At 37.0% G+C, this 20,991-nt stretch overlaps 1 protein-coding gene across 1 annotated transcript; it reads left to right on the top strand.

Annotated features, from left to right (window-relative positions):
- The first annotated feature begins 3,977 nt into the window (after nt 1-3,977).
- LOC114527392 (DNA (cytosine-5)-methyltransferase 1-like) lies at nt 3,978-14,807 on the top strand. Its single transcript, XM_028549022.1, has 8 exons — nt 3,978-3,992; nt 4,305-4,451; nt 4,906-5,073; nt 5,721-5,870; nt 11,678-11,844; nt 12,867-13,107; nt 13,625-13,741; nt 13,844-14,807. The coding sequence occupies exons 1-8, from the start codon at nt 3,978-3,980 to the stop codon at nt 13,907-13,909; spliced, it is 1,071 nt and encodes a 356-aa protein (XP_028404823.1). The 3' UTR covers nt 13,910-14,807.
- The last annotated feature ends 6,184 nt before the right edge of the window (nt 14,808-20,991 follow it).

Genomic DNA, 20,991 nt, shown 5'->3' with positions numbered 1-20,991 from the left:
CAGTATTCACAATAAAATATAGAAGCGCAAAATATCGAATCAGAAGTAATGGCAAAGTCACTGCAAAGAGAACATGGACGAACTAGGAAGGAAACTTCAACTTAGAAAGAAAAAAAGTGTAAAACGCGATGTTTACGGAAATGTCGGATTAATGAGATCTCCCTCTGACGAAGCGTATTCTATTTGCACAGTTTGACGTACATTTGCGCATTCGCGCACGGAGGATTGTAAATTTTTCCATTTGGCTTGAAGGTACTTTCAGTCGCACTATTCGAACTTACAAGAAAATCTATTATTCCTATTTTCATTGGCACGTTTTTAAAACGAAATCTTTCCGAAATTTCGCCGTTATTATTTGCCAAAAATTTGATTTGAAATTGTCTAATTCTTCAGCCGAATACAACAAGGAAATCTCTCTGTTTTCAGATCAAGCAATAAAGGAAAAATAGGTTAACATTTTAAATCCAACTAGCACATTCCTCGTTTTATGTCAAACTTTCGATCAAGCTTGTTTGTAGGCCTATGCTCGCTTGGTTGTAATATAATCTTTGCACTTCTATATCAATTCTAAATTGTGCAAACAGTCATGCAATTATCGGTTTCATCGTTAGCGCATCAATTAGCCTACACAAAACTTTATGTCACACATATTTTGCTTTCCTAGGCGATGCCTTCATTTGTGGCTTCTTCAATTTTAGGATTTCGTTTACTCTACAGCGCAAGCTAAGGAAGCAATCAAATTTCCTCTGTTTTTTATCCAATATTCTAATATCGAGGTCTCGCATCAAGTCAATTTGGTATTTATTAACGCCTACAGCTGCGACCCTTTGGTATTTCTTCTTTAATTCGTTCCCATAAACCTTGTCGCAAAAAGCTGACTTAACCAAGCTTCTAATATTTGTTTTCCCCCAATATGAAATTCATCATTTCAAGTTTTCAACTGTAATTTGAAAAACTAAGCTCATGGCATAGTATTTCTCGCTTCCAGAAACGGGCGATATAATCAGTCTTTCACTATGGGGGACAACTTAACTAAATATGCCCTGAATCCACGCCTGACCTTGAGCCTGTTCAGCCGCAGGAGTGACAGGACCTAATCAGAGTCGTTTTGACGTAACTAAAGTTTCTGTGACGTTATTGCATTCAAAAAACACAATATCTGGCCTTTACAAACTCGCTCTCAGGGTTTCATCAAAAAGTTCAATCACGATAACATACGTAACACAGTGTCGATCCATGCAAGCGAATTTAAACATTGCTAGTTTCCCCTATTTCGATTTCCCCTCATAAATTTCGGATTATGATCTCCTATTACATCATGCTTTGTTTATATTTTGTATATTTCCTCCTGTAAAAGCCTGAAGATGTAAATAATCATCTGCGTCAATGCAAGAACGCGCATTTCCTCTTCCTTAATAAGACAGGCAACATAATGTGGGAGTGCGCAGGCAGAAAGAAGATATAAAAGCATCGATATTTTAGACAGAAAATTTATAGTCACACAAACGTAGAAGAAACAAGGTGAATCTCGCATACGTTCAAAAGTTAACAATTCGGTGATAGCGCCGCATACTTTCTGCAGATCGAGTAATTTGTGACAAAAATCTTCAAGCAAAATGTTGGCGAAAATCTTCTTGTTGCTTTGTGTAATCCATGCAGCATTCTGTGCAGGTAAATAAGTGTACATCTATATTATATTGTGCGCATTTTGCGCCGGGCCCTCAAAATTATCTGTGGAGCCCTGGCAATAATTATATACTTTTATGCAACTCTCATGAGTGACAATCATCTTATGGCAAGCCTAGCTGTTCGTTGCTGAGTTAAGCCTACCCTACACCGTATTTTATTATTACTGCATATCAGTTGATGGGTTTAGTCAATTTGCCGAATATTCATTTATTCGTATGGCTGAGTAACGCGATATTTTGAAACGAATTTACCCCAAAATTTATGAACGTTTTTGTTAAATTTTCGTCTCTCAATTTTCTCTTGAATTTCTATTGATTCTTAGCCGGATGGAGAACTGTTGGCAGTGGATGTGTTGGTGCTAAAAATAACAATTTCCTAACTCTTACATACAGTGGACAGGCGGGTTTTGTGAGTGCATTCAGGATGATTCACACCAGTCAAAAACTTGGTTGCTATCTAGCTGCGCGGTCAAATTGGGGTTGTAATAATAATCACCGCACAAACATGTACGTCACAGATGTTTACAACGCGGTCATATATCCTTCTCCTGTATTAACGAAGCCTTATCAAGCTGGTGGTTGGTATCATCTTCCTGGCTATGGCCACAATTCACCTCAGCTGGTCTTCTCAGATGTTGGCACCAGGTTCATTTATCAAAACCAAGCTATACGAATCTGGTATGGTGAAGATCTTTACGACTACACTGAGTCCGACAACCATGGAGTCACTTGTTTCACAGCTCAATTTTACTTTGTTAATTAATCGTTTGTTCAAAGACTAATCCGTGTATATCCATTGTTAGGTTTAATCGGGCGAAAAGCTTTTCTTGTTTTTATATATAATCTTTTTTAATGTAGTTTTATAAGAATTTCGAATTAAAATGATTAAACATTAGGGCGGATTATTTGTATTGTCCTTCCTATTTCGACTGAAACATATTTTATATGCTGATTGGTAGTAACGAAATCACATCACCCAGCAGAATATAGAAAAAATTCCGCAGAGAAAGGCCTTCAAAAACAATGGGAAACCCTGTACTTTAAACAAGTTAGGAATTTCGGTGGGGAAATTAGTGTGAAGGTAAAGGGGAAATTGGAATGCTTACCTCAGGGCTTTTTTAAGAATTTCTTCGTTGGAGGCGAAATAACGAAAGAGATCTGTTTTCGTGATTGAGACGCATTATAAAATAATGACTTTTGTGACAGATCAATGCTGCAGTCATCTGTATTCCCTTTATACCATATTAGAAAAACGTCATCCATTGTTTCCTGATTTTTTATCGCTTTGTAAAGGGGAGATATCTCATTAACTAGGGGGGGGGGTGGAATTAATCAGAGGGTGGAATAAGGGGCTGTGGGCAGTTATATATATAGTTGAGAAAGATCCTGGCCTACCTCGTATGTTTAAACTGTGTTGCGCATCATGGTGGAACTTTTTAGCGTTTAATAAGAAAGCTCCTTCATGCAGTCGATAAGCTGGGTAATACTCACGATTCGTGCTACGTCATGTCAGATTTGACATCCATTTGCCGTTCTTAAAAGGAATTTAAAACCATAATAGGAAATTGTTTTTGAAACTTTGAATTGTAGCTAAGCAAGTTTTTTCGGTTTGTACCAGTTAAACACCAAGCTACTTCGCTACACGACCTACGATTCAGTTAGAGGCAGATATCAGATAGAACCACATTGATTGACTTCCGCGACCTAATACATCATCTTATTGCCACGCTTCGAGATTTCCAATTTAAGCCCATTGATATGGGAACAATTTTCCAGAAATACGGGACAAGGTGGCGCCCGCAGACATGCGCAGATTGCTACAAACGGAGATATTTTCACTGCAAACTGGTTCATAAATAGTTTGAAAATGCTGCTTTTTAAAGTTGATTAAGGATTTCTCAAATTAAAGGTAACAATGGTACCAATCGTCTATTGTCTAAACACAATATAGTAGATTTGAAATGCAAATAATTATTAAATCATCTGTGTAATCATAAGTTCCAATTGAATGCAATGAAAAATGTCCTATATTTCTGGAATTTTAACGGCATGCAGTTGTATTCGGTATACAAAGTAGACAATTTCTAATGTGTCAGGTAGGCGAAATTTGGTAAGATTTTGTTTTAAACATATGAAAATGAATTTGATATAAAGGTGACTGAGAGCAAATTCGCAAGCCAGGCTTTTCTACCTACGCTCGACGGCCAACGCTCGACGGCCCACGCTGCGGCGAAAACCCTGGTTCAGGCTGGTCACGTGATTCTTTTGTTACGTTTCTCCCGTATGGGGATGGGTGGAACACCAGTAGCACATAAATCCATCCGGTTGAAACAGCTGAACACCGAGCGAATAACAGCTTGCATGTTTTGACGCAATAGCAGATAAAATTGAACGAAGATCTAAAGTCATGATATTCCTTGCTTGTTTACATTTCGCTATCAGAAATACTTCATATTTTAATACAAACCGAAGCAAGTTATTTGTTTAGAAATTTTTTTTGGCCCGGATGTCCTGGCGGTTGTCATACTGGTTATAAGAAATTGCTAATACATCAGTTTCTACCGTTGCTTTTCTACTGCAAACTCCTGATACTGATAATGATCTTACTCACACTAGAATTCTCTTGTAGCTACTTACCTCAGTTACTGCGACTATTATCGTCCGAGATTCTTCATTCTGGAGAACGTTTGCACCTTCTTCTCCTTCAAGAGAAGCATGATGTTAAAACTTACCTTGAGATGCCTCCTGATGATGGGTTATCAGGTAATAATAAAAACAAGCGTGCAAAAGTTGACGCATAACAGTGGGCATTTAAGCAATTTACTGTTTTTAAAGTGCTTATGAAAGGAAATTTCACTATGGTTGCATTCTAGTGAGCACCCGAAATAACTGAATAATTACTTCTGTGGATAAGTTTTCTTTACAGTGTAACATTGCGAAATCATGAATAATTATCATTAATTATTATACCCAACCAAGTTTCGTGAATTAGGTCACATGCACACCCTGTATACCCCATAACAAACAAGATTGATAATATGCAAATATTATATATAAGATATGCAACCACTAGGTTTGTAACTGATTTGCAAGTTTGTTAAAAGTTTAAAACCTTATATTTATTACCAATATCAGGGGTGAAATTTCGTTGCAAAGTCACTTTAACGTTTAAGAAAGAATTTACTCATTTGTACCGTGTTTTCTTTATACTTTTCAGTGTACGTTAGGTGTTCTTCAAGCAGGAAGTTATGGCGTTCCTCAAGCGCGACGTCGAGCAATCATATTAGCGGCTGCCTCAGGAGAAAGGCTGCCTGTGTTTCCAGAACCCACACATTGCTTTTCTTCAATGGCCCGTCCTCTCTCTGTATCTGTCGATGGTAAAAAGGTGACTAAACTTATTGGTGATACTTCCTTACGTGATAATCTGGAAAATAAATGTCACTTTACCATCTTATAGCCTTTTCCATGTAATAGTTCTATTGATTTCATCATACGACCTCTTTAAATGACTCGATCAGGACAGCCAGGTGCACACGTCACTATAAGTAAATGCCTGACACTAAAAACTCGTCTAAATGCTCTTTTATACTTTTATCGTCAATGCTTCAGACTTCAGTAGTGCACAGTCTCGTTTTTAACTCTCTATCTCTATCACATATTCGCTTACCGTTCGTTTACACCTTCGACTTGAAAGATCTGAATGGTGTATAAGTACTGTTCGCTCGTTCACATTTATCCGAAAAAGAAAATCGCACATACAATCGCAGAAAAAATTGCAAGTGTAAACGGGCCTTTACAATCTCCGAATGTTCCGAAGTGTCCTCAGCCCGCACTTTTCTTCCTCTCTCCCCATGTGCTTGTGACTTCCAAATATGGAAGAGTCACGTGTTTGTGCATATGTCACAAATATAACACTTTTACTATGAGAAAATAGAGAGTGGGCACGTAAAAAAGGTCTTTTTTAACAGAGCTTCGCTGAAAAGTCTCCATATATTTAGCCATTACGCGTCTGATATGTTTTCTATTATCTAGTATGCTTCAAATTTTAAAAGTGTCAACTCAGCTCCTCACAGAACCGTAACCGTGCGAGAAGCCATCTCTGACCTGCCTGCCATAAAGAATGGAGCGAAAGCTGACGAGATATCATATGGTGGGGAACCAAAGACAGATTTTCAGCGAAAGGTGAGCATGTCTGAGCATGTTATATACCATGATCAGGGCCGAAACTAGCGCGATAATTAGGGAGGAGAGGGTGAATATTCACATATTCTATTCTGCCCGACGAACTTTTTGAAAACGCATATGCGTACAAAAGAAATCCGTCATGCAAAACGAATATGTAAAATTAATATTCCCCCGCCCAGTTGTCGCATGTACAGGGTGTCTCAAAAAACTCGAAAACTATTGAAATCATCCATAACAATGTAATTGTTAGAGTTTGAATGCCTAAACACTCTATTGGGATGATATCACAATACACACACGTTCCGCAGTCATGCAGCTGTACCATTTTCTTTCGAAGCAATAACAAGGCCAATTCAAATTTAAGCGTATTCACAATTTCAAATTCTTCGTATTTAGCAGCTTATAAGTTGCATTAAATCCCCAGGGGCTAAAATTCGTGAACACTACATTCAAATTTTAACAATGAGTGATTTCAATAGTTTTCGTTTTCTTTGAGACATCCTGTAGTTTGGGGCCTGATCATAACGTTTCATAAAAATAGGTACGCAATGCGTACATGTGGGTAGCCTGTAATGCAATAGAGCTGCTATATTGGCGAGTAAATATCAACTGATGCAATAAAATATAATTTTCTAGTCTTATGTTCTAATGCCATAGACAACGGAATAAACGCCCTATAGTTAGCTGGTTGAATACAGTTATAACAAAGTCGATTTATTATGCAATCTATATATTATAATATTTTATTGTATTAAATACATTTTTGGACAGATCAAAACATGTATAAAAGCATTTTTACAAAAGATAGGAAATGAAATTTTTTAAGCAGAATAGGTGAACAGAACAAAAAGGAGAGTAAGGTTCCGGGATGGTGGCACACATCGTCTGATAACATAAAGCTTAGTTTAGAAGGAGGAAGATCTTAACAAAGATTTCATTGAGGATAAATTACTTGATTTGCCAGATCATTTTACAGTCACATAACAAAGAGTCCAAAATTGTTTCCAATGTTTCACATTAACAATTTTTTAAGGACTTATCTATGTATCTGAACAATATTTTAAAGATCTTTGATCAGTTAAAATTGACTTTTGTTAACAGTTTTGTTTTTTGAACTCCAAAGCATTTGGTTTAATAGCCGCATGTCCACAAGCAAGAAATTGACAAGTGAAATATTGCATAGTAATTTATAAAACAGGCCAACTTGTTACTACCATATGCCGAATTATAATTTATAAAACAGGGCAACTTGTTACTACCATTTGCATTAAGGTAATGTATTTGGTTTATTAGCTGCATGTCCACAAGCAAGAAAGACAGGTGAAATATTGAATTATAATTTATAAAGCAAGGCAACTTGTTAGTACCATTTGCCAAATTATAATTTATAAAACAGGGCAACTTGTTACTACCATGTGCAATAAGGTAATGTATTTGGTTTAATAGCTGCATGTCTACAAGCAAGAAATTGACAGGTGAAATATTGTATTATAATTTATAAAACAGGGCAACTTGTTACTATTTATTTCCTATTAGTGTAACTTTGTAGTTGTAGATTCAACGCTCACCGATCACCGCTTTTTCGTCTTTAAAGTACTCAACTTCGCTTTAAAATTTGACAAACGTATTAACGTTGCTTCCGTCCTTCGAAAACAACGAAATTTTCCGGAAGTAGAACGTACCGTTCGTCATCTTTCGTATATCCGACAATTGCCGAAGATTATCCGACGATTGCCACAAACACACACAGATCGGCTATCTTTAAAATAGGGAATGGGGAATGCGGGAATGGGGGAATGCGGGAATGGGGGAATGCGGGAATGGGGGAATGGGGTAATAAGGGAATGCGGGAATGGGGGAATAAGGGAATGGGGGAATAAGGGAATGGAGGGATAAGGGAATGGGGGTATAAGGGAATGGGGGAATAAGGGAATGGGGGAATAAGGGAATGGGGAAATAAGGGAATGGGGGAATAAGGGAATGGGGGGATTAGGGAATGGGAGAATAAGGGAATGGGGGATTAGGGAATGGGGGAATAAGGGAATGGGGGAATAAGGGAATGGGGGAATGAGGGAATGGGGGAATAAGGGAATGGGGGAGTAAGGGAATAAGGGAATGGGGGAGTAAGGGAATAAGGGAATGGGGGAATAAGGGAATTGGGGGATAAGGGAATGGGGTAATAAGGGAATGGGGGAATAAGGGAATGGGGTAACCGGTGAACAAGTGAGCAGGGGAACCGGGGAATGGGGGAACAGAGTGGGAAGCGGGGAACCGAAGGGGGAACAGAGGGATGGGGGAACCAGGGAACAGGATAAAGGTGGAACTATGGACTCATTGAGCAGCTAAACTAATAGTAACAGTCTTGAGCCTGAAAGGAACAATTGTTAGTATATATTAGGCATGTATACAGTATTATGGCTCTCTGTATCTAGGATGCTACTTACAAATATATTTATTGTTATTATTAAATGCCAACCTGGCAACTGTTAATTGTTATTGTGAAACTCAGGCACTCTTGTATTAGATTTTACCAAAGTGAAAAATCAAAATATACTTCCCTTTCAGTAAAAATTAAAACTATAAATAAGATAATGGTATTGTTGTGTGCTAGTGTGTTCATTTAGTTGGCAAGAAACTGTTCTGTGTATATAATTTTCATGCATGTTTGCATTTATGCTTTCAACAAAATCTATAAATGAACCCAATGACCCTTAACTAAGGACCGTCATCCTTTATTAGCAGGTTGGGGGCTGAAGAGAAAAGGGTAGGGTAACTGCATGGAAATGATGAAGTGTTATTAATTAACAATATAAATCCTTTCATCATTAAAATCTGAAACCAGGCATGAACTAGCTGTACAATCCTAAATCATTATACATCAAGTGACTGACATCAGCAATATATAGTCAACATATTGGCTCTTTCCCAATCAGCATACAAAGCTTAAAATCTTATAAAATCTTAATGAGTCTCAGTCAGTCCTTGGTAGCTAGGAAGTCTCAGGCCTATAGCTAGGTATATGAAAACATTATATCAGAAAGTATTTTCCCTATATATACTATTTAACTCTATAGCTTTTTCAAAATTAGTAGTATATTTAGAGTGTTTTACTCCACTGATTTTAGACAACAAACTTTTTGGAAAACATATAATTATGATGAATATATTTTGTTGAAAGAAACATTTTTGGTTACAGTGAAACAACAATGTGCATTTTGTGAATAACTTGGTAATTATGTAATAAGCAATGTTTGCACTTTATAATTGGCATGCAAACATTGCAATACTAAATACTATGGATGTATATTACCTTTTTATGACATTTATTGGAATACATAAATACTTCCTGTACTACAATAAATATCTAAATGCCCTACTTGATTATATACTTGATTATATATATTTTCTGATATAATGTTTTCATATAACTAGCTATAGGCCTGAGACTTCCTACCAAGGAATGACTGAGATTCATTAAAGATTTTATAAGATTTTAAGCTTTGTATGCTGATTGGGAAAGAGTCAGTCACTTGATGCATAATGATTTAGGATTGTACAGCTAGTTGATTCATGCCTGGTTTCAGATTTTAATGATGAAAGGATTTATATTGTTAATAACACTTCATTTTCATGCAGTTACCCTATACCCTTTTCTCTTAAGCCCCAAACCTGCTAATAAAGGATGACTGTCCTTAATTAGTTAAGGGTCAGTGGGTTCATTCATAAATTTTGTTGAAAGCAAATGCAAACATGCATGAAAATTATATACACAGAACAGTTTCTTGAGCAATGTTATTCCCATATAACATATGTTCTAGCTGTTGCATTTGTCATTATATTTTGAATAGATATCACTATTGAAATTTTGCATGCCAACTAAATGAACACACTAGCACACAACAATACCATTATCTTATTTATAGTTTTAATTTTTACTGAAAGGCAAGTATATTTTGATTTTTCACTTTGGTAAAATCTAATACAAGAGTGCCTGAGTTTCACAATAACAATTAACACTAGTACTTGCCAGGTTGGCATTAATAACAATAAATATATTTGTAGAGAGCCATAATACTGTATACACGCCTAATATATACTAAAAATTGTTCCTTTCAGGCTCAAGACTGTTACTATTAGTTTAACCTTTACCCTGTTCCCTGGTTCCCCCATCCCTCTGTTCCCCCATTCCAGGTTCCCCCGCTCACTCGTTCACCGGTTTCACTGTTCGCCCCATTCCCTTATTCCCCCATTCCTGTGTTCCCTTATTCCTGCATTCCCTTATTCCCGCATTCCCTTATTCCCGCATTCCCTTATTCCCGCATTCTCTTATTCCCCAATTCCCGCATTCCATTATTCCCCCATTCCCTTATTCCCCCATTCCTGCATCCCTTTTTCCCCCATTCCCTTATCCCCTCATTCCCTAATCCCCCCATTCCCTTATTCTCTTATTCCCCCATTCCCTTATTCCCCATTCCCTTATTCTCTTATTCCCCCATTCCCTAATCCCCCCATTCCCTTATTCCCCCATTCCTGCATCCCTTTTTCCCCCATTCCCTTATCCCCCCATTCCCTAATCCCCCCATTCCCTTATTCTCTTATTCCCCCATTCCCTTATTCCCCCATTCCCTTATTCTCTTATTCCCCCATTCCCTAATCCCCCATTCCCTTATTCCCCATTCCCTTATCCCCCATTCCCTTATTCCCCCATTCCCTTATTCCCCCATTCCCTTATTCCCCCATTCCCTTATTCCCCCATTCCCTTATTCCCCCATTCCCTTATACCCCCATTCCCTTATCCCTCCATTCCCTTATTCCCCCATTCCCTTATTCCCCCATTCCCTTATTCCCCCATTCCCGCATTTCCCCATTCCCGCATTCCCTTATTCCCCCATTCCCTTATTCCCCCATTCCCTTATTCCCCCATTCCCGCATTCCCCCATTCCCCCATTCCCGCATTCCCCCATTCCCCCATTCCCGCATTCCCGCATTCCCGCATTCCCCCATTCCCCCATTCCCGCATTCCCCCATTCCCCCATTCCCGCATTCCCCCATTCCCGCATTCCCCCATTCCCGCATTCCCGCATTCCCCCATTCCCGCATTCCCCATTCCCTATTTTAAAGATAGCCCACACAGATCCGGACACTTTTTCGACTACATAGTGGTTAGCCGCGCATGCGCAGGCTACCCACAAAAACTGTCTGGTGAGAAACGTCATATTTTGTGTGCGTCATCTGCATTGAATTAACACTGGTATTCTAAAAGTACACTCGCAATCATTCAACATAATTATATGGGTGTGAGTGAGTGGGTTTTGTAGATGCGTATTATTTTCTTAAAGGTTCAAAAATCTTAATTTTGAGTGGAAATCAAACGCATCTAATCTACGTTCGATAGGACCGACAGTTGAACAATTTTTCTCCACTTTCCTGGCTGGAATTTGAAATGTGATTTCCACTTGAAAATAAGAGCCACAAAATCTTTATTGATTTACCCTCACTTTCATTATTTTCGTCTGTATCATTTATACGTACGTTTCCCATTATATGTTTGTTTACTCCTTTGTGTGAACGATTCTATGCTTAGTTTTACAAATGCATATCCTCTTAAACAAAAATCTTGGGTAGGTCACTGTTCTCCCTTCACTTTCTCGCCCACCTGGTGTAGATTGTATATAGATTACCCCGGGGCGCCATTGCTAATTGGGCGTTAAAACTAGGAAAGATTGCCATGTATACAAATGTTTATATATAGACGGTAGTGAAATGCGTTTTAATTAAAAAAAGTGGTGTTTTAATTCCTAAAGATCCGAGGGGTTAACAAGGAAGCGGTTCTTCGCGATCACGTGTGCAAACAGATGAAACCATTGGTTGTAGCCAGAATTCAACACATCCCAAAACAGCCTGGATCGGATTGGAGAGATTTACCAAATATAACTGTTCAACTGCCTGATGGAAATTCTACTGAGATACTGTAAGATATAATGTTGTTTTAATTTTCTCACATTGTTTTTTGTAACATCTATAAAATTTTTCATACTAAATTATTAATACCATAAAATTGTCAAATATACCACCGAAAAAGTTTTGCATAAAATTATTTGGAGGTAAAAAACTACGTTTAGGAATTTGTCAAAGGAAATTTGGTCATGTAAAAGCAGCCTGCCATTTTTCGCCATGTCACCCCAGAAGTGGAACATACGGGAAATATACGCACTATACTTCGGATTTAGTGGTGTATATGATTGTGTTCGCAGTAAAACAACACTGTCCACAACATAATACTGAACTTGAATTATACTTTGAATCTTGTTAGTTATTAGTGAGTTTGAGCAAGGAAACGAAGTACGAAGACGAAGACGTGTTTCAGCCGAGGTAGACTGGGAATAGTAGTCTTCGTCTTAAGTCTTCGTGCAGTGGGATATTTGAATTGAGCAGTTCTGTCAAAGTTATACGACTACGAACACGGTACTAAAATTGTAAACATGAAAGCTGAATACAAGATGGCTATTTTAGCAATGTTTTCAGAAGATGCTTTGGAAGATGAAGATTTTATACTTCTTTACGGTTTACAAATCTCAAAACAACATTTATATTCCATACAAAAACTATTCAGGATTTGACTTGAATATGTTTTACCTTGAAAACTTCGTTCTGACCACAACGAACTTTGTCAAAATATTCGTCCTAAACCAGGACAACAGGACGAAGACGTTAAACCCTCACCGCTGACCTTAAGCGGAGTATGCGCAAATGATGCGCAGACGTTAAAAAATTGTGAAGTTTGTCTTCGTCTTCGCACTTCGTTGCCTTGCTCAAACTCCCTATTCACTGTATGCAGTGGCGAACTTAGAACGATAATTGGGCCGGGGGAGGTTTATGTTTATTCATATATTCAGTTTTGCCCGGATGTCTTGTGTAAGTGCAATAGCTTACAATAGAAATCCGCATTAATCTTACAATAGAATTCCTAATCCATATCTTCACTTTTCCTAGGCGTTACACTCATCTCGATAAGAAGAATGGAAATGGATCATCCGGTCAAATTCGTGGTGTTTGTAGTTGTGCTGAGGGCGCGGGCTGCAATCCAACGGACAAACAATCCAATACTCTGATTCCGTGGAGATTACCACACACAGGCAATGAAAACAACCATTGGTCAGGTGTTCTTGGACGACTGGAATGGGAAGGCTTCTTTAGAACCACACTTACTAATCCTGACCCAATGGGAAAACAGGTTAGGTTTTTACCTTTTGTGGCGTATTAGTGCGTTGGATCGTTTTCGAAAATTGAAAATATTCTCCAGCTTCAGTAGTTAACTAAATTAATGAAGTTACCATTAAAACTAGTTATATTAGACTTTATCTATGACATGTCTATGAAAGTCTAATATATAACTAGCTTTATATAAAATACATCTATATATAACACTAGAACTGGTACACTCGCCAAGTCGTATGTAAACAAACGGTTTGTTTATAATTATTATGAACTTATATACTTTTTAAAATACATTGTGCTGTCTGAATATCTAAAATATCAGTTTATACATTTAGGTCCACTATGCCTTTAAAAGTTTATATGAATATGACTTAGCGTTTTTGATGAGAAAAATTTGAAACATGCGAAATTTGGGTAAAATTTATGCCCGATGACTTCACATTGTTATGAACAGAACCGATGCGCAGAACGGACTTGACTTCCACTTTTCATTCTTGACTTCCACTTTAAATTCAGTTAATTTTTTCCAACAGGGTCGAGTCCTGCATCCTTCGCAACATCGAATAGTTAGTGTACGTGAATGTGCTCGTTCCCAAGGCTTTCTCGATTCCTATCGCTTTATTGGTAGCATTTCCGACAAACATAGGCAGGTAGGGAAGAATTGAACCGACCTTGAGTTCATCATAATTATAATATACTTATCCAAACTAAACAATGTCAATAATAACAACTTGCACTATTTTTTCTCGTAGATAGGTAATGCAGTTCCTCTGCCTATGGCGAAAGCTATAGGATTGGAAATCAAGAAATGTTTATAGAACTATAACACCTGTCAGGATAACTGGTGATATTGGTACCTGCATCTCGGCAATTTATCGCTCATATTAATTTTTATACTATGACCTACATATACATGGCAAACACTTCGTGCTGTATCATTTTACCGATGTAAATTTACAAAATCAGCTTTGTTAGTGTGAATTTAAGTTTCTACTAAATTTAACTACTTAGACATTTTAAAATTACTTGCCACAAAACAAGAAGACTAAAATATATTCGCCTCCATTATTGTTCCTACAGTATGTAAACCTAAATATATCCTTAATATGCGACCACCGATTAAGCGGTCGAGCTATAACCCTGGGTACGAATGACAAAAGTGGTACGTAAGGTGCACCGGACTTTAGATGTATAGAGCGTTAGTGCATAATGATGTCGAAACTACACAGTTAATGTTGGGAAACCGGTTTAACTCCGACCAGATGCTGCAATCTTGTTTCTGACAATTCTGCGCATGCGCAGACAAATTTAACTATGTTTTTATATAGTATATAGTTTGAATAGTTCAAGCCCCGTTTACATGCACTAGTTGTACTAGTTGTGATTTTTTTCTCACAGCACTAAACATGGCAGGCACTTGACACAGAACCATTGATGTTATGTTCGTATTATATACGGATGTCGTCCGCCATGCATCTTTCTAAGGCCAATAAAACATTGAACTAGTTGGCTTGGTTATAAAAGTTGTTTCCCATTACGTTCGCTTTTCCTACGCGGGCAAAGCTGCTTTTGAAAATTATCTTATACGGTCGTGATTTCAAAAACAAAACGCATTTCACCCGCCCGGATGAAGAGAGCGTAATGCAAAAATTGCCTTAAGGTATGGGAAATTTTCAGGATCGCTATAACGAGAGAATTATATATTTTCTCTCTTAACCTAACTAAATAAATTTAATCATTTCAAAGCTGTTTTGAACATTATTCAAACCACATGAATTGTGTAGTTAAATCTGTTTGTTTTTAAACCACTAATTAAGAATTATTAATTAGTAATCAGTTAGTTCAACATTGTTGTTTGTATCAAGCCATTATTCGCGCTTAAATAAAGTTTGTTCGTGCCTCAGTCTCCTTGGAGTTGACTCGAATCAGCAGACAGAGATTCGATTTACACTTTTCAAGATGTGTATTTGACAGTTTCAATAAACTGGAGGGAGCCACCTTAATGAGAGACGTAGATAACTTAACCTTTTTCTTGTAATGAAATTCGACTAAATTTTGCTCGGGTAACTTATGTAAATGTTATCCTAATTTTCTTGCATAAGTCAACGAAATTCAAATTAAATCATGCCGATGAACTTTATGCAATCAACGACGTTTTTATTGTGCAATTTTTCTGTTTCTGTTTTTTCAATTTTTCTGCAACTTTCGTTATCGATGGAGATGAAATGCTACATCAACTTGATAATAATATGTGCTTTGAACCTATGCTTCTCTGTCTTGTGATTATGTTATATTTCTTAGTCGTACTCAGTTTCTGGTCCTCTCCGCAAGTTCGAAAGAAAATGTGTTATTTCATGATCATGGTTTTGTCCTGTCTCGATTTGTTTACGATTGTAAGGAATAACCCATTGATGGCTCTTATCGCAATAACGTGGTTAAGAGAAAAATTTGATTTACTACGTTTCTTGCTCTCGTGCTACATAGCACATATATTTCCAGGTCTTTCGTTGCTCGCTTTTTTGGTCAAGAGCTTGGAAATGTATTTAGCAATATGGTGCCCCTTTTTTCATCGAACTTCCGGTCAGCAAGAGAAGACTATCATCACTTTTAGGAATACTTATTTTTGTAGCATTGACTTTTTGAGTGTAATCTGTTGAGAACTTTGTAATCCGTCGCCAAAGTGGTCTTTTGACATTCATGGCACTTCTTGCTCCACCATGCAATGTTGTTTACGAACTACAAACTATTTGTCATTGCCAGAAAGCATCGTAGAAATTGGGTATCGCCAGAAATGAAAAGGACATTTTCTATGAAGAACATATCCTGCTGTCTGCTAGCAGTCGCCTGTTTTCTACTCGTCAATTTCATTCCATTCTTAGTTTGCATTGGAATGACAATGAACGGAAAAGCGAGAAGTGCGACGTTTGGTAGTGCGAAACTTGCTGCAGTCTGGGGAAATACTGTGGCCTTAATGAATGCCTCATATTCAATAACTGTTTAATGGTTTACTGTAAAAACAAGGCTTTACCAGCCGAAGGATTGAAATTAATTAGAAGTATAAAAATATTAAAAGTATATAGTTCAATTTTAAATTAGCAGAAATCCATGCATATCGGAAATTTATTAGAATGCAGCCAGCAGCGGCGGGCGTATAGAATTGTTAACCACTTGACATCAGCCAAAATTACATTCGCTGTTTTTCGCGACATTTTAATACAGCCGTCATCACTTCAGCAGCGTTGACTGTTCTTAAAGTCGCTTTATTGACAATAAAACTATAGTCGTTGACTCGTTGTAAACAATTTTTCTGCATTATATAGTTGTAGTTGCTTTTTTTAACATGGATACAGTCAATACAAAGCCGTGTAAGAGGAATAATTCATAATCTGCAAGCTTATAAATGTTTTCAAAGGGTACGTGTTTACTTTGTTTATTTCGTATTTGTTTCGTGGTAAGGATGAGCTGTATTTGTATAATTTTCAGCTTTGTATGCCGTTTATTTGTCAAATTTTCAGCTTTTTATGCAAACGCCTAAACCTGTGAAAGGCTATTACACATTCGCTATAACTTCAAAAAGTGTTTTTGAAAATGTAATTGAACGGGCAATGTTTACACTAGCTTTATGATTATTTTTGTATTGAATGATGGAAACATTAGCTATTATATACTCGGTAAAATATAATAAGACTGATTTGAGTTTTGTGTCATTTCATAATATAAGTTTAGGTCAGGTCACCCGCGCGGGCGAAGCGGCTTTTGAAAATGTGCCCATGCGACCGTGACGGGTCTGAAAAACAAAGCGCGCTTCGCCTGCACGGCCAAGCGACTGCAATAGAAAATTGCCTTGACTCATCGGTCTGCCCGGTCATCGAAGCGTAGGAAGATTTTGAGGTATTAAAATATGTTTTTATGAACGCAAACAACTGAAACAAGTTATAAAATAGATACACATAAAAAACCCAACCTTCAATTGCTGACGCGAAATCTTTATTTGCTCATTTATTACGATGGTATCCGTATATATTGAACAACCTTCAATACATCCCATTTCGAATTGACGCGGTACGGTGTTATGGCGTAGGCCATCACCCGCGATAATCACCAATTCTGTTCATAATACAGCCTTTGACAATTGTTCACTACACCAACATTTTTTGACTTTCGAATATGCAGATGAGATTGACAAAAAAGTAAAATATTGCCAAACGTTGCCCAACTTCTTTTTAAAAATTGCCATTCGCTATATTGAATGTTACCATTTGTAAAGTTGAAAGTTGCCATGTGCCATTGCTTGAGTGGAAGCCGCAGAAATGACGTCACAAAAATGATGTGACAATGGATGAAATTCATCATTGAGGAAGAATTAAAAACCGTGAAACCGTCGCTTAATCATGTGGCTGACACTCTCAAAAGAAGTGAAAGGTCTCGTTCTGGGCCAGGAATGCAAACTTTAATACAAATTATCGCTAGTTATCAGTGAAAAGAGAGTATGCAAGCTAATTAATGTTTATATGAATACAATTAACATTCATCTAAATTTCCTGTCTCTTACCACCATCACTAACTTTAGATGGACTATAATCTTAAATATTATTACCGAGGGAAAGCTTACGCCGAATCTCTCGAGTAGGTCTAAAAATTATATATTATATAAAGAATATTTGTTGACAGGAAGATCGAGTCAGTTACGCCACGTGCGTGCATGGCTTTCATGATAAATATCCACCTCTTCAGTAATATACACACTCAAACAATTCGAAAATACAAATTTTGCCGTGCATACACTCTACAAAGTGCATCTAACTGCATTTACAGTGAATTGAGAATGCCATGAATAAAAAATATTTAAGTCTATATTAACGTATATAAACCACTTGAATATTTGATGAATGATTGACTCTCGCTCGTGTGTTATCTGAAAATAAACTATTAAGATAGTAAATAATTGGATAAAAACAACCGAGTATGGCTCAGCGGCATCGTTTGAGCTCTGAAGGTCACTAAAAGGCCACTATAATGCTGTATTTGAAAACTCGCCATAATCCCCGAGCCGGGCACCGGGCGAGGGTACTAATTCCGCCCGGAGATTTTAATTACGCCCGGGAATGCAAATGCGAAATGAAAGTTGTCCGCCATTATGTCATGGACGTTGGGCGTTTTTGTAAGTTATGCGCATGCGTGAGTATAAGACGAGTTAAAACTGGTAACTAGCAAACATTTACAAACGTGCGATTGGCTAAATTAAATTTTGGGTTCACGTCAGCATAACCACAGTGGCATAACTGATATTTTGAATTATAAAACTTTTTTTAAATAATATTTTTCATTTGGATGGTCTTAAAAATATACGAAAAATTGACTCGTAAAATTGCTTAAAATATAATGTAAAAGATGCCTTTGGATAGAAAAATTTTTAATTCAAATGGATGGTAAAAATCTACGATTTTGAAGCATTTTGAAAGTGTTTTTGAACAGGTAAATGGGTAGATTTTGTATTTTAAAGCATACAAGTATTTGGTAAGTTTAATACGTGGATTTATCAACAAATGTACGACACCTCTTTGAATTTATTCGTCAATTTCGTTAAAATGATTTTGATTTGGAAAGTATTTATTTTTAAAGGTGAATCTGTTCAAAAAGTAATTGAAATTTCGCCAAAAATTGTAGTATTTAAAACTATTCATAGCACAATTATGATTATAGTCGAATTTGATAGCTCGAGAGTCGACTTTATAATTGTACCAAGATATAGGATTTTACTTTACGACTTCGATCATTCAGCAGAAACGAGTATATTATAGAATTTCAGTGATGGAGATATAAGTTTATTGCTTCAGGCGAGGAGACTTTGCATGCAATGTATTTCTAGTAATGGCATATAATTACGCATCCAGCTGATTAAATGTCATAACCACGACTAAAAAACAAAACCAATGTCAATGTTTTTGAAATAACAATTGAAGCCATACAATGCAAATAGACAATGAAGCAATACACACCATCCAAACCAGCAGTATTTGTGTCATATGCTTTTATGGTATAATGGAGTAGATGCTCCACTGACGTATAGATATTTCTCGTATTTCGAATTGAATCTTGTGTTTTCCAACAGACTCATCCCTCTCCAAAAGCAATGATTCATCAGTTTTCATTTGGCGAAATCTACAAATGTAAAAACGGCTGAAATACCCGTGAGAAACCAGACGAAAGATGCTTGAGAAAAACCATAGAAAAACTAGTTTATCAGACATAAAAACATATAAGTGCTATCTTGCCTAACAAAAAGTGTTATTTTATCAACATCGATCTTTGTCTTACCTTACGAAAGCGATTTTAAGGTGTGATTGATAAAAAAATCTTTAAAAGGAGGATAAAAAATTTGCAATCCATTGCACGTGCTTATTTCGAACAACTACCAAGCTGACACTATGTTTAAAAACTGGTTTGACATGCAGGAATCATAACGAATAAACAATAGTGTTGACTAGTAAGAAGCGATCTTTGCCGGAATTTCCATTTCGAAATCTCATTTTTCAAATTATATCAAATTTCCTTGATATCATATCCCGCATGCAGTATGTGTAGATTTCGAATTATTCAATATAATATCAGATAATAACACACAATATAATATTATTCTAATTCCTAGCGAATAATTTCAGATCTCAAAAATGTAACGCATACCTATAGATGGCGTAGGGCGTCGAGAGTGTATCGCACTATAAGAATCTAACTTAGTTCTTGGTACACCTTGCCTGCAGCGAGACATGCACAGTACCCAGGATGTCACGGTTCCCATACATATATCGGTACATGAAAAATATGTCTGTAGATATTTTAATCATTACATGTTTCGATTAATTAATATGCACCAGCTTTATTCCATAGCCTACACGAAATACAATATTCACTCCATAACTTTTTAACTTACCCTACCATTAGAGCGTTACCCTCATTGATTGTCTCAAAAATTGCATGAACCCCCAAGGTCTTATGCCAAGAGGTAGAAACTCGTGACGTAGCTAAATCACAATCTATGAAATATAGTGAGATTATACTTTCTTCTGAGGGGATGAAATGGGAAATAGTTTGCTCCACTGGAATAGACCTTTTCAGCTTGTATGCAAATTAACCCATTTCAAGTCACATGGTCTGAAATGGTTAAGTTTTATTGGCTATTCCATGGTCATAACATCAGAAATGGGTTAATTTGGAATGAAATAAAAATGAAAAAATGTTATTTCTGGACAATACTGTACGCCGTTAACTCGGTCACTTTAGGGAAGAATGTATTTTGATTCTGATTTGGACGTAGCTATTTTGAACGGATTTGGAATGGAAGATTGACGAAAGAAAATTCCTGGGGCAAAAATGGCTCAGGTCATCGGAATCTTGCGAAACGGTCTTGGAATCAATCAATTAAACAATTTCTCTCTTTGAAGCATACAAACCAGCGCATCGTTCTGATAAAAAGAGAGAAGACTGTATCATCGTCGATAGAATCAGTTTTATTTTCGTCACATATTCTGTTGACATTCAATACAGACACTCGAAGGCCTGTCTTAACACAATAACGACACAGGTTATTTCGCTTTTTAGTAAAACAGCGCTCGATATTCAGTCCTTAGAAACACGTTGTTTTAACTGATGTAATTTATGCGACTTGTGTCCATCGCCACAGTCCACACGGGAGAAGCGTAACCAAAGAATCACGTGACCAGCCTTAACCTAGGTAGAAGAGCCTTAAATCATTAGGTATAAATCCTTAAATCACTTGTTTGGAAGCAATTTAAATCTGTAAACACAACAGCACGCCGCAACACAAAATACTTCAATTTAAATTTTTGGCGCCGCTTCACGACTCCACCAGGCTTACGCGTTGCCGTGCCATGTAAGGCCA

Source organism: Dendronephthya gigantea, unplaced genomic scaffold (genome assembly GCF_004324835.1).
Source record: "Dendronephthya gigantea isolate DGI-Jeju-01 unplaced genomic scaffold, DenGig_1.0 000044F, whole genome shotgun sequence".
Lineage (NCBI taxonomy): Eukaryota > Metazoa > Cnidaria > Anthozoa > Malacalcyonacea > Nephtheidae > Dendronephthya > Dendronephthya gigantea.
This window is presented reverse-complemented; position numbering and strand designations above follow the sequence as displayed.

Bases quoted from the DNA above. Each gene is read 5' to 3' on its own strand.
- LOC114527392 (XM_028549022.1), top strand. The intron at 4,452-4,905 runs GTAATAATAAAA...TATACTTTTCAG, and splicing joins TCCTGATGATGGGTTATCAG to TGTACGTTAGGTGTTCTTCA. The intron at 11,845-12,866 runs GTAAGATATAAT...CACTTTTCCTAG, and splicing joins GGAAATTCTACTGAGATACT to GCGTTACACTCATCTCGATA.